The sequence below is a fragment of the Haliotis rufescens genome, unplaced genomic scaffold (assembly GCF_023055435.1).
Source record: "Haliotis rufescens isolate VD_foot unplaced genomic scaffold, xgHalRufe1.0.p SCAF_65, whole genome shotgun sequence".
In the NCBI taxonomy this organism is placed as follows: domain Eukaryota; kingdom Metazoa; phylum Mollusca; class Gastropoda; order Lepetellida; family Haliotidae; genus Haliotis; species Haliotis rufescens.
The window spans coordinates 1,065,227-1,078,287 of record NW_025964356.1 but is presented as its reverse complement, the minus strand read 5'-3'; the positions used below and the strand labels follow the sequence as shown (position 1 = coordinate 1,078,287).

At 37.3% G+C, this 13,061-nt stretch overlaps 1 protein-coding gene across 4 annotated transcripts in view; it reads left to right on the top strand.

Moving 5' to 3' along the window:
• LOC124115528 (nucleolin-like) overlaps positions 1-13,061 on the top strand; it is a 411,866-nt gene that overhangs the window by 262,397 nt on the left and 136,408 nt on the right. For 3 of the 4 annotated variants that reach the window (XM_046476553.2, XM_046476552.2, XM_048387093.1), the window contains exon 8: positions 567-699. The exons of the other annotated variant lie outside the window; for it this stretch is intronic. In XM_046476553.2, coding sequence (XP_046332509.1) covers positions 567-699 — 133 coding nt within the window. The remainder of the gene's footprint in view (positions 1-566; positions 700-13,061) is intronic. 4 annotated transcript variants of the gene reach the window in all.

The following is a 13,061-nucleotide window of genomic DNA, read 5'->3' as shown; positions in this document are numbered from 1 at the left end:
TATGCTGTCAGTGTAAACATGATGTCACACATACTAAATATAATTGTGTATAGATCAAGGTCTATGTCCTTTGAGCTAAAAATAGTGATATAAAAATTATAAGAATTGACTTTCACTTTGTGAGATTTAATTGGAGTAGAGTAATGGCCAAACATTGTATGAACATCGTCACAAGCTCTGATATTGGTACACTTTGGCCCTCACTCTTTGAAATGAACATAGCTGTTTTACTTGCAACAAAAGTGTTTTTCACATTATATCAGATCACATTCTCAACATCAGAACTATGATCTCTCATGGATATGAATCTATTTTGCCCCATTATGACATCATGTGCACTGTGCAGTATATTATTCTTTTGTGGGATTGTTGTTGCTATTATCTGTGGTCTGTTATCTGATTAGCGGCAACTTGGAACACACCTCCAACCATGACAGAATTATAAATAATTGTTCCTAAACCACATCTGTATTAAGTTCAGATCCATGATATTTGTTTCAATTAGATCACACAAACTTTCATGAGTATCTGCACAGCCTCATGAATCTGTTTTCATCAATTTGTAGGTGGACCACAGGATATGAAACGCCTCTTTGTCACAGGCTTAGGGAAGTCTTTTACAGACAAGGATCTCTATCAACTGTTTCCTAATGCTAGAGAAACTGTGGTTATTCGTCGACGGAATGGGAACTCCTTGGGGTAATGATTGCATCATGCTTATCTTAAATGGATATGAATTTGCACAGCAAATAGTGTAGTGTCATGGCAATGTTACAATGTGTCACATCAGTTTCACTGCTCGTTTTATCCCCCACCCGCATTTTGAACTGTTCATCTTTCCAGCTGTCTCTTTGATTTCAGTGGGACAAGCTTTTTCAGAAACTGGTGTGGATAGAAGGATGAAATTTGCAAGTCATTTAGGGATAAATATGTTGATACAGCCTCAGAAATGTTTTAAAGAGTTGTTTGTTTAAGACTGGTCCAGACAACAAGGGGAAATCTTTTTTCACTATAGTCCTCAGACTTTGCAGGGTCCTAGACGGAGACCAAAATGGATAAAATAAGTCATTAATGGAACTATTAACAAGGAAAAGTACTGCAATATAATGCGCACCACTCAACCTTTGAAATGTTGGGGGAAATGCCACATAAACATTTCTGGAAAGACGATGTCACTTGTGGTTTCAGAATCTATGTGCCATATGAATGTTGTCATTACCAGGCCTACTCTCTTTTCAAATATTTTTTTTTAACCTTAAAACTGCCAAAGCCATTCACATCCTTACATTAACAACAAAAGGCAGATATCTAAACACTGTAGTTGATCCATATTTCTAACCCTCTGACAACCCTCTAAATAGTGCAAAAACAACAACGTTTAACCTTTAGCCTGCTTAATTGTTTTAGCATAAGGCGCTGTAAAGAGGGTGAACAATTTCAAACAGTCAAGTGCTTCATTAAACAAGAGCCAATTGAAGAAATATTTTGCACATTTATTCCTGATAGAAAACTACACATTACTATATAAAGATTTTTCCTTAGACCAAAGCAAACACAAAATTTGTAAATTTATTGAAGGTGGTTTGTGTTTCATGCTATGAACCAAAATTTTTAACTCATTAAATTTGAGCAAATTGTTTTCAATTATCATGTCTCTGACCTCTAAATTTTAACTAAGAATAAATTTGATTATTTGCTGATGGTAAATTATAAACCATTTCAGGAAATTTATTAACCAAAAGTTAAACAGAAAAAACCCTTAATTTTCAAGATCATCATGTCAGTTGCAGAAATACAAATATTCGGGTTAATCTAACGTGTCATATTATAAAATTTGCAGGAAACAATTAATGACATAAATATTCACCAATCCTTATTTGAAGTTGTTTGGTTGAATATTTATGATATACGAAGCAGAGATACGAAAATCAAACAAGGCTACTTCGCCTGACCTCAGCATGATCTTATTATCCCCCGCCGCGCGAAAGCGCGAAGCGGGGGATATAGTATTCACGACCGTCCGTACGTACGTCCGTCCGTACGTCCCACCTGTTTGTTGCCGCGATATCTCAAGAACTAAACACTGGATTGTCTTCATATTTGGAACTATGGTGTATATACAGACTCCGCAGACACCAGTCGGTTTTGGTGACCTTGACCCCATTTTCAAGGTCACAGCAGGCATATCTGCTTTTGGAGTTGGAAAACGGTGTTGCCGCGATATCTCAAGAACTAAACACTGGATTGTCTTCATATTTGGAACTATGGTGTATATACAGACTCCGCAGACACCAGTCGGTTTTGGTGACCTTGATCCCATTTTCAAGGTCACAGCAGACAAATCTGCTTTTAGAGTTGGAAAACGGTGTTGCCGCGATATCTCAAGAACTAAACACTGGATTGTCTTCATATTTGGAACTATGGTGTATATACAGACTCCGCAGACACCAGTCGGTTTTGGTGACCTTGATCCCATTTTCAAGGTCACAGCAGGCAAATCTGCTTTTGGAGTTAGAAAACGGTGTTGCCGCGATATCTCAAGAACTAAACACTGGATTGTCTTCATATTTGGAACTATGGTGTATATACATACACCGCAGACACCAGTCGGTTTTGGTGACCTTGACCCCATTGTCAAGGTCACAGCAGGCAAATCTGCTTTTGGAGTTAGAAAACGGTGTTGCCGCGATATCTCAAGAACTAAACACTGGATTGTCTTCATATTTGGAACTATGGTGTATATACAGACACCGCATACACCAGTCGGTTTTGGTGACCTTGACCCCATTGTCAAGGTCACAGCAGGCAAATCTGCTTTTGGAGTTAGAAAACGGTGTTCCCGCGATATCTCAAGAACTAATCGCTGGATTGTCTTCATATTTGGAACTATAGTGTATATACAGACACCGCATACACCTGTCAGATTTGGTGACCTTGACCCCATTTTCAAGGTCACAGCAGGCAAATCTGTTTTTGGAGTTGGAAAACGGTGTTGCCACAATATCTCAAGAACTAATCGCTGGATTGTCTTCATATTTGGTACTATGGTGTACAGGCGGGGGATATTTCGTCACTCTGTGACAAATACTTGTTGCCATTTTAATATCGACAAAGTTTACTTTCCCTTCATATATATGCCTTGGTGAAAGTTGACGATCTTCTCAATACAAGAATGTTTCATTTGTCATTTTCCGTTTCATATGACAAGAGAAAAACGAAAATAAAGATCATGAATTCCGATAGCAATATTTCAGTAGGTGCAAATAATAATAATATGACAAGACTATACACAAATCAATACATAGTATCAGTCATCACCACTAAAATGAAATTACAATTTAACTTTGATGATATGATTGGCGTATTATTTAATCTGCTTGACCTCGCATGCTCCTGTGACCCGGAAACAGTAGACGATGAATCAAAGGGTGCATGTTAATTAATTTCTTCAGCCTAAACAAAAAGACAAAAAGAACAGCGGAAGCTCATCAGATGTCGTTATTTGGAAATACCCCGATAGTTATAGTTTAAAAATCCCTGCAGTAAAAGCATTTTTGGATTTTAGATTGCTTGGATAATACGATTGCTACTCCCTTGTTTTCATCCATGTTTTCTGGTATAACCCTACACCTGTGTATTTGTCATAATTCACTTGATGCTCAGTTAATGAATTTATTACAGGTATAATTAGTGGTAGCACCACTCAGATTACCTGATAAAGGTTTCCATTTGGCCTTTCTTGTGTCTGCGGTAAATATTCAATCTAAATCCAGGTTTGAAGTGAGGTGAAATGTGTGTTATGTAATATGCATGTGGCAGCCCAGCAAGAGATATGATGAGTTGATTTACTTTTTTATAAATCAACGGATGATTCCTAGCCATCAAAGGATCAACAGAGAATACGTTGATTGATTAATCACTGTTATCTTGCACAGTGGATATGTCTCAAAAGTAAGTGTTTCAATGTGTAGGTTTTATTATGGTATGTTTATGGTTCTGTTCGGATGAACAAAACCTTCCAAATGGCGTGCTGGTTTTCTTGGGGGAATTAGTCAGCAAAGAGCCGGAGTCACAGGAGACTAATCACAATTTTATTTACAAGAACAATTAACAATGAACAATTTACAATTACATGTACTTAGAAAATAGCTGAGGGTGCCACAGAGAGTCGGTACAACCCTCTGGGCTGTGAGAGAGAGATCTGCTTGGTATGAGCGTCAAACCTTTTGACTAACATTTTGCTTCTGTATGTATTTAACAAAAATTAGAACAATAAAAAGGAATATGATTGGTTGATACACGATGGGCTGTGCCTTATGGTTAATGAATGGCTAGACAGAGGGGAATACTCAATCCTGTTAATCGTGTTGGACTGGCACTAATCTTGTTGACATATTTACTGGATGCTTTGAAAGAGATTATGGTGTCACTATAGACGAGCTTGTATTGGGGCTACTCCTTAATGCACTATAGACGAGCTTGTATGGGTGAGTCTAAATTGAAGTAATTGCTGAATGTTATTCTAATATAGGTGATGACAGATTTACTTAAATAATATAGTTCAAGGTAATCTATAAGACTATGTAGACATATCCTAATACTTACCTACTCGCTCAGTGGACTGCAAGCCCTCCAAAACAAAAATACCAAAAACCGACCTAAATTAATAAATCAAATACTTAAAAGCTCCAACGATTTAACTAAGGCAGGCAAACAAATAACATTCTTATGGATCCCCGCCCACGTAGGAATATACGGTAATGAAAACGCCGATAAAGCAGCTAAACTATCCCTCAAAATCCCAGAAATAAGCTTAAACTTACCCATCTCAAAATCAGAAATTAAAAGGGTAAACAAGCAAAAAATCACCAAAAAATGGCATAACCTATATCTAAACTCAAATAGCCAAATCAAAAAAGTACTCAGCAAACCACTAACCAAACCAAAAATTCTCCATCCATCAAAAAGAATTCGACAGAGTAATCACTAAACTCCAAACAGGACACACCAACCTAAATAACCACCTAAATTTTTAAAAAAAAACACACTACAGGTAACTGCCCACACTGCAAACAACCAGAAACCCCAGAACACTCACTCATCCACTGCACACACTACCTAACACATCAAACCGCATTACAAACCACCCTGAATCTAAACAAGGCTCTCACTCTGGAAGCAATACTCAACCCACAAAATAAACTAGAAAACTTCAAGGCCTTAGGCGTATTCTTAATCAAAACGGAACTAATAAAACGCATCTAAAAACACAATAACCTACCAAATCAAAATCACATAAACAAACAAACATCCACCATACCCAGCTCCCTTAGTTCTCCTCCCCAACCCCATCGGCATCTATTCCAAATCTCAAAATTCCCAAATTCTATATAAGCAACCCCTAAAGCCCCCTCTTGGGTTGCTCACACCACTTTCGCCCCTTTCGGAAACACATTAAATGGCCTGGCCAGATCCGTGTGCGAAATACGCATCAGTCGGAAAGCACACGTTAAATCTCCAAAGTAAATAAGTAAGGTAATCTATAAGACTAGTGACACATATCTTTTGTCTGGGAGATGGGATCTTGATACCTTAGGCTAGCATTTATCTAAAAGCTTCAAATCTATTAAACCTAAAAGAAGTCACCAAGTAAAATAAAACTAAAACCAAAATTACCAAACATCCGACCCCAATAATGGAAGGACTAAATATTTTTCAGTGGAATGCCAACGGACTCACTTCCGACGGCCATGAACTAAAAGCTAAATTTAAACGAGATAAAGGCCCACATATTGCTTGTATTCGGGAAACTAAATTCTCCAAAAAATCCAAATTCACACTACCGAACTATAACTCAGTTAGAACAGATAGAGCTAAACCAAAAACAGGTAGAGCCGCAGGAGGACTGATTATATATATCAGGGAAGATATAAACTACGAAGAAATAAAGATAGACACACCAAACCTAGAAGCTAACGGCATTCAAATCACATTAAATAACAAAAAGATAAACATCATTAATATATACCACTGGGTAGAACAAAAAGTCCAACCTGAGGATCTAAATAAGCTACTCCAAATTAGCAACAAATCCACTATATTCCTAGGAGACTTTAACGCTCACCATCCTACCTGGAGCATAAATGATAAAATAGATAATCATGGCAAACTAATATCCGAATGGATAGAAACAAACAACCTAGTACTCCTAAATAACAGCCAACCCACGAGGTACGATAAGATTAACCAAAAAATGTCGGCTGTCGACCTAACTATATGCACCGCAGATCTAGCCCAAAGTACTCAATGGGAAGTACACGATGTCCCACTAAGTAGTGATCTCTTCCCCATAAACATAACCATAGGAGATACAAACGTACCAATACACAAACAGAAAATCAAGAACCAAAATTCCGTTATAAACAAGCTAACTGGGACCAATTTCAAGTGATCTGCAATCAGGCTAATTTAAACGAATTAGAAAATAATGATCCAGAAATCTACTGTAAAAACCTAACAGATTACATAATAAAAGCAGCCAAAACCTCCATCCCTTTTAAAACAACTAAAACAGGCAAACCTACGGTACCATGGTGGAACGAGGAAATAGAACAAACTAGACGTAAACGTAAATCAGCCTTCAAATAAAGACAAACGCGACTATAAACATCTAAAAATAGCTCACGAACTCAATCACCAAGTTCAAAGTCTAGTCAAAATATCTAAGACCAGAAACTGGAAAAAAATCTGTGAAGAAATAAATAACCGTACAGACGCCAGAACGGTCTGGCGCAAAATCCATGCCATTAGAGGCTTAAAACGTCATAAAAAAACACCTAACATTAATAATTCAACAAACCCCGCTGAAAAGGCAAATAACCTCGCCAACCACTTTTCGTCTGTAAGCAGTAACAACAACTTTAGCCAAAAATTTCAAGATAAACTTGAAACAGAAAACAAATCCACCAAAGAACCAAATAATGACAACCTAGAAATAAACCACCCTTACACAATGGAGGAGCTGGTCTACGTCATCCAAAACAGGAAAAAGGGCACAGCCCCAGGATTGGACCTAACTTCCTACCAAATAATTAAAAAACTCCCCCCCTAAACTACTCCAAGCACTACTTAAACTATACAATCTCATCTATCAAAACGAACAAGTACCTACTCCCTGGAAACAGGCCTTTGTCATACCAATCCCTAAACCTTATAAACCAATTTCCTTAACTTCAAACTTATGCAAAGTAATGGAATCTATGGCTAAAAACAGACTACAACATTACCTTACTCAAAATAACATCATAAACCCAGATAGATAACCTCGCCCGACTAGAGCAGGACATTAAAACAGGACAACTCAGCAAACAATATACTACAGGCATCTTCTTAGGCTTCTCCAAAGCTTTCGACATGGTATGGCACGACGGGCTATTACAAAAACTACAAAAAATAGGACTCAAAGGTCAAATAATAAACTACATCCCGGACTTCCTAAACAATCGTAAAAATCAAACGCTATCGGACCAATGTCCCCTAGTAAATGGCACTCCCCAGGGCAGTATCCTCAGCCCCACACTCTTCAATATAATGATAAATGATCTATTCGAGGGCCTATCCCCTAAAATAAACACATCTAAATTCGCGGATGATCCGCACAAAAATCCACACAAAAAGCATTCAAATGGCCCAAAACCTACTTCAAAAATCTCTAAACAAAATACAGCAATGGGCTGACAAATGGGGCTTCTCCCTTAACTCGGAAAAAACTACAGGAATAGTATTTAAACACAAAAACATGAAACCCGCCTCCCCAAAACTCCAGCTAAACAGCAAACCAGTCCAATTCCTAACACAAACCAAATTCTTAGGACTAATTTTCGATGAATATCTCTCCTGGGAAGCTCACATAAATAATCTAATAACTAAATGTAGCAAAGATCTAAATACGCTAAGATGCCTAACTGGCTCAAACTGGGGGGCCTCCAAAGACACCCTCCTCTCACTCTATATATCACTAATTAGATCTAAAATAGACTACGGATGTGCCATATATGACACCCTAAACCAATCCCTAAGCAAAAAACTAGACTCAATCCAATATCAGGCTCTAAAACTAATAACACGCACTCAACATGGCACCTCCTACACTTCACTCCAGGCCTTAACAGGAGAAATGCTACTAAATCTACGTAGGGAACAATTAACCCTAAATTTCTTGGCTGCGTCTCAATCCAAAACCTAATAAACAAAAATATCAGCCCCAAAAACCAAGCCCTAGCTCGAAAACACCCTCTACTTACTCCAATATCCCAAAGAATAACCAATTACTTAAATGAACACCAAATAAACAATCTTAAACAAAACTGTAAAAAATCAAATATCTTCACCCCAAAACTTAAAACACCCAAAATAGACATAACACTAGCTAGCACAATACATAAACAAACCAACCCAAACATAGCAAAAACCACCTCACTAGCATGCATACATGAAAATTGGCCAAATTGGTCTCTCATTTACACAGACGGATCCTCAGATCCGATCTCCAAACGCACAGGTTTCGGAGTCCACATCACACAACCAACTAAAGCCACACAATCTTACCGACTCCAAACAATCAATCAATATTCACGGCCGAACTAATGGGCATGGCATCAGCCCTTCATAATCAACAATATAAAAAACAACAAAAGATCCAAATACTTACCTACTCGCTCAGTGGACTACAAGCCCTCTAAAATAAAAACACCAAAAACCGCCTTGAACTAATAAATCAAATACTAAAAAGCTCAAACGATTTAACTAAGGCAGGCAAACAAAAAGTATTCATTTGGATACCCGCCCATGTAGGAATATACGGCAATGAAAACACTGATAAAGCAGCTAAACTATCCCTTAAAATCCCACAAATAAGCTTAAACCTACCAATCTCCAAATCATAAATTAAAAGTGTCAACAAACAAAAAATCGCCAAAAAATGGCATAACTTATATCTAAACTCAAATATCAAAATCAAAAAGGTTCTAAAAAAAAAACCTAACCAAACCAAACATTCTACATCCGTCCAAAAAAATCGACAGAGTAATCACTAAACTCCAAACAGGACATACCAACCTAAATAACCACCTCAAAATAATAAAAAAACACGCAACAGGAACCTGTCCACATTGCAAACAACAAGAAACCCCAGAACACACTCTCATACACTGCAGCCACTACCTAACACACCGAACTACACTACAAACCGCCCTAAATCTAAATAAGGCTCTTAAAATAGAAAAATTCAAAGCCTTAGGCGTATACTTAATCAAAACAGGACTAATAAATCGCATTTAAAACCCCAATAAACTACCAAAACCAAACCACATAATCAAACTAACAAACTTCCATACTCAGCTCCCTTAGTTCGCCTCCCCAAACCCTCTTGGCATTTTTTCCAAATCTCAAAATTACAAAAATTCTATATAAGCAACCACTAAAACACCCCTCCTGGATTGCCTAACAACTTTTTCCCCTTTTCGGAAACACATTAAATGGCCTATGCGAAATACGCTGCAGTCAGAAAGCGCGCGTAAAATCTCCAATATAAGTAAGTAAGTAAGTTTATCAAACTATGTAGACATAACTCTTGTCTTATTGAATAGTATGTCTAGGAGATGCGCTCCCGTTACCTTAGGCTAGCATCTATCTAAAAAGGTATAACTAAAACTACTGATATTTTATATGTGCATTTTACCTGATGATAAGTATTACTTGCTAAACTATAATTATATGAAATGATGTATAAATATTACACCATGATAACTCATAAAAGCACTTGATGTGGATCTAATTATTATAGGATAACTTAGTATAAATGTTATATCATGGTAACTTACTAAAGCAAAAGGAATACACTCATATCATGGAATGAAGTGCTGATGTAAAAACAACATACTTTGTTCAAAGGGTTAACTGATAATATGTTGATTGATTGCCCATTGTTATTTATATCCATGGATTTATTTCAAGAACGGTGGACATAATGAAAATAGTTGTCACGTGGGCTTTCTCAGCTGACCTTTGAGACTTGACACCTATGTGAAACATCTGAAACAAACTAAGTGCTCAGTTGAGAAACTAACACGGGTTATAATATCCCAAAATGATATTTTAAAATATTTGATTGTTACAGAGACACGTAACATCGAATAAGTTTCTTTGTACAGCTGCAACTGGGATATTGTTCCTTATGTGGATATTCACGGATACATTCCTCCAACAAGGAAGCAGCCTAAAATAATAATATAACTTTGGTAGGTTGTAATTATGATATTTGCATTTAGTTTTCATTCATTTACTGTAGCATTGAACAGAAGCATTCTTGTTATCCCCCGCCGCGCGAAAGCGCGAAGCGGGGGATATAGTATTCACGACCGTCCGTACGTCCGTCCGTCCGTCCGTACGTCCCACCTGTTTGTTGCCGCGATATCTCAAGAACTGGATTGTCTTCATATTTGGAACTATGGTGTATATACAGACTCCGCAGACACCAGTCGGTTTTGGTGACCTTGATCCCATTTTCAAGGTCACAGCAGACAAATCTGCTTTTAGAGTTGGAAAACGGTGTTGCCGCGATATCTCAAGAACTAAACACTGGATTGTCTTCATATTTGGAACTATGGTGTATATACAGACTCCGCAGACACCAGTCAGTTTTGGTGACCTTGATCCCATTTTCAAGGTCACAGCAGACAAATCTGCTTTTAGAGTTGGAAAACGGTGTTGCTGCGATATCTCAAGAACTAAACACTGGATTGTCTTCATATTTGGAACTATGGTGTATATACAGACACCGCAGACACCAGTCGGTTTTGGTGACCTTGACCCCATTTTCAAGGTCACAGCAGGCAAATCTGCTTTTGGAGTTAGAAAACGGTGTTGCCGCGATATCTCAAGAACTAATCGCTGGATTGTCTTCATATTTGGAACTATAGTGTATATACAGACACCGCATACACCTGTCAGATTTGGTGACCTTGACCCCATTTTCAAGGTCACAGCAGACAAATCTGTTTTGGGAGTTGGAAAACGGTGTTGCCACAATATCTCAAGAACTAATCGCTGGATTGTCTTCATATTTGGTACTATGGTGTATATGGCGGGGGATATTTCGTCACTCTGTGACAAATACTTGTTCCTCTATGTCTTGATTGGGAAGTTCTTCAATGCGAGATAGACATTGTTTTCACAGGTCTTTTCCTTTGTAAACGTGTATATGTTACAGTCAATCTGTAAAATGTGATTCACTCAGGCAAATTATAAAATGTCTAAATATTTCATTCATTTTATGAATTCACTGCAAAATCTGTCCATTTATTTAACAGATTGACTTAAAATGATTAAGACGGTCAAAAACATCACAATAGATTAATTATGCTAGGATTAGAAGCCAAACAATGTACAAATGTACTTTTAATCCAAACATTTTCATTCAATTGAAGACGGTATTAAACATAGAAATGTTTGGAATTCGTTATCATAATAATACAGATGGACATATTTTCAGTCATTTTGTAAAATAACTGAATATTTTGGCATTTGATAAATTTCTTATGTGAAAATTTTGACTGTAAAAATATAAACACGATAAAATGAGCAATGCTCAGGTGAAATATTTACTTTGTGTTGCAAGTTAAAATAGTGTAAACGAAAATCGCACAATTACCAATTATTTATTCCATAAATATGAAGACCATCATCATTGCATATTCTTGATAGATTGGTTAATGATTAATTATTAACAGCTGTTCACAGCTTTTGAAATTTTGAGTTATATTTTTATATTTAGTTCGTTGGTTGGTTGGTTTGTTGTTTAACGTCGCACTCAGCAATATTCCAGCTATATGACGGCGGTCTGTAAATAATCGAGTCTGGACCAGACAATCCAGTGATTAATATCATGAGCATCGATCCACGCAATTGGGATCAATGACATGCATCAAACCAAGTCAGCGAGCCTGACCACCCGATCCCGTTAGTCGCCTTTTAAGACAAGCATAGTCACCTTTCACGGCGAGCATGGGTTGCCAAAGACCTATTCTACCCCGGAATCTTCACGGGTCTTATATTTAGTAGTTTTTCCATATATTTAGTAGTTTTTCCACAATGATCATGTGTATGGACACTAAATATTGGTCAATGCATCAACACAGAGTAACTGATAAAACTCCAATTTTAATCTTTGGTTTAAACATATTTTATTCAACAATTATGATCTTTCACATGAACATCAATTATCTGAATAAGTAACTATTTCACGTCATTATTTAATTTTAGCATTCCTTAAATGATAAATAAATAACTGTAGATAAGATTCTTAATATGTACATACATTTATTACGTCACAGGGTAAGTGATGTGTCAGTCGGACAGTGATAGTAGCCAATATAGTTCCAACTGAAATCTGTTCCTTATACAGTGGCGAAGCAACATATACGCAAAACAACAGTTGTTTTTAATTGCCCTTCGCGGCAATCCATCGGTCTGTCCGCTAGAGAACTGCCCTTTGTCAAAGGGAAGCTACTCTAACCCTTGTCTATGAGACGTCACAGCCACGGTCAGACGTTGTTGACAGTCGGTCTGTCCTGTTATAACGTGAAGAAGTGTGGTCAGATGTACACACAGCAACAAAACAAAACAAGGTAACAATTCAAACATATTTCGGCAAAATCCTACTATTATAATTTGTGGAGAAGGTTTCAAGCCGCAGAGGTCTACAAGCACAGATATTGCTACTGATCCCACTTGGCTAGGCCTCTTGCCCTCACAAAATTGTTTCAAAATTTATATCTCCAATGTTGCCAAAACTTATAAAATGCCTTAGCTACGTCACAGTTAGACACTGATTTTCAGTATATTAGACTGTTCTTTTGATAATGATAGCAATTATCCCTGTAGTTTATCCAGATTCCCGATGGTTAATTCTGACTCGATTGCCGAATGACGAGGGCGAAGCCATGTTTGTTTCTAAATAGTGAAAGTAGTCCTACTTGACCTTTGATATTTGCATCTCTATC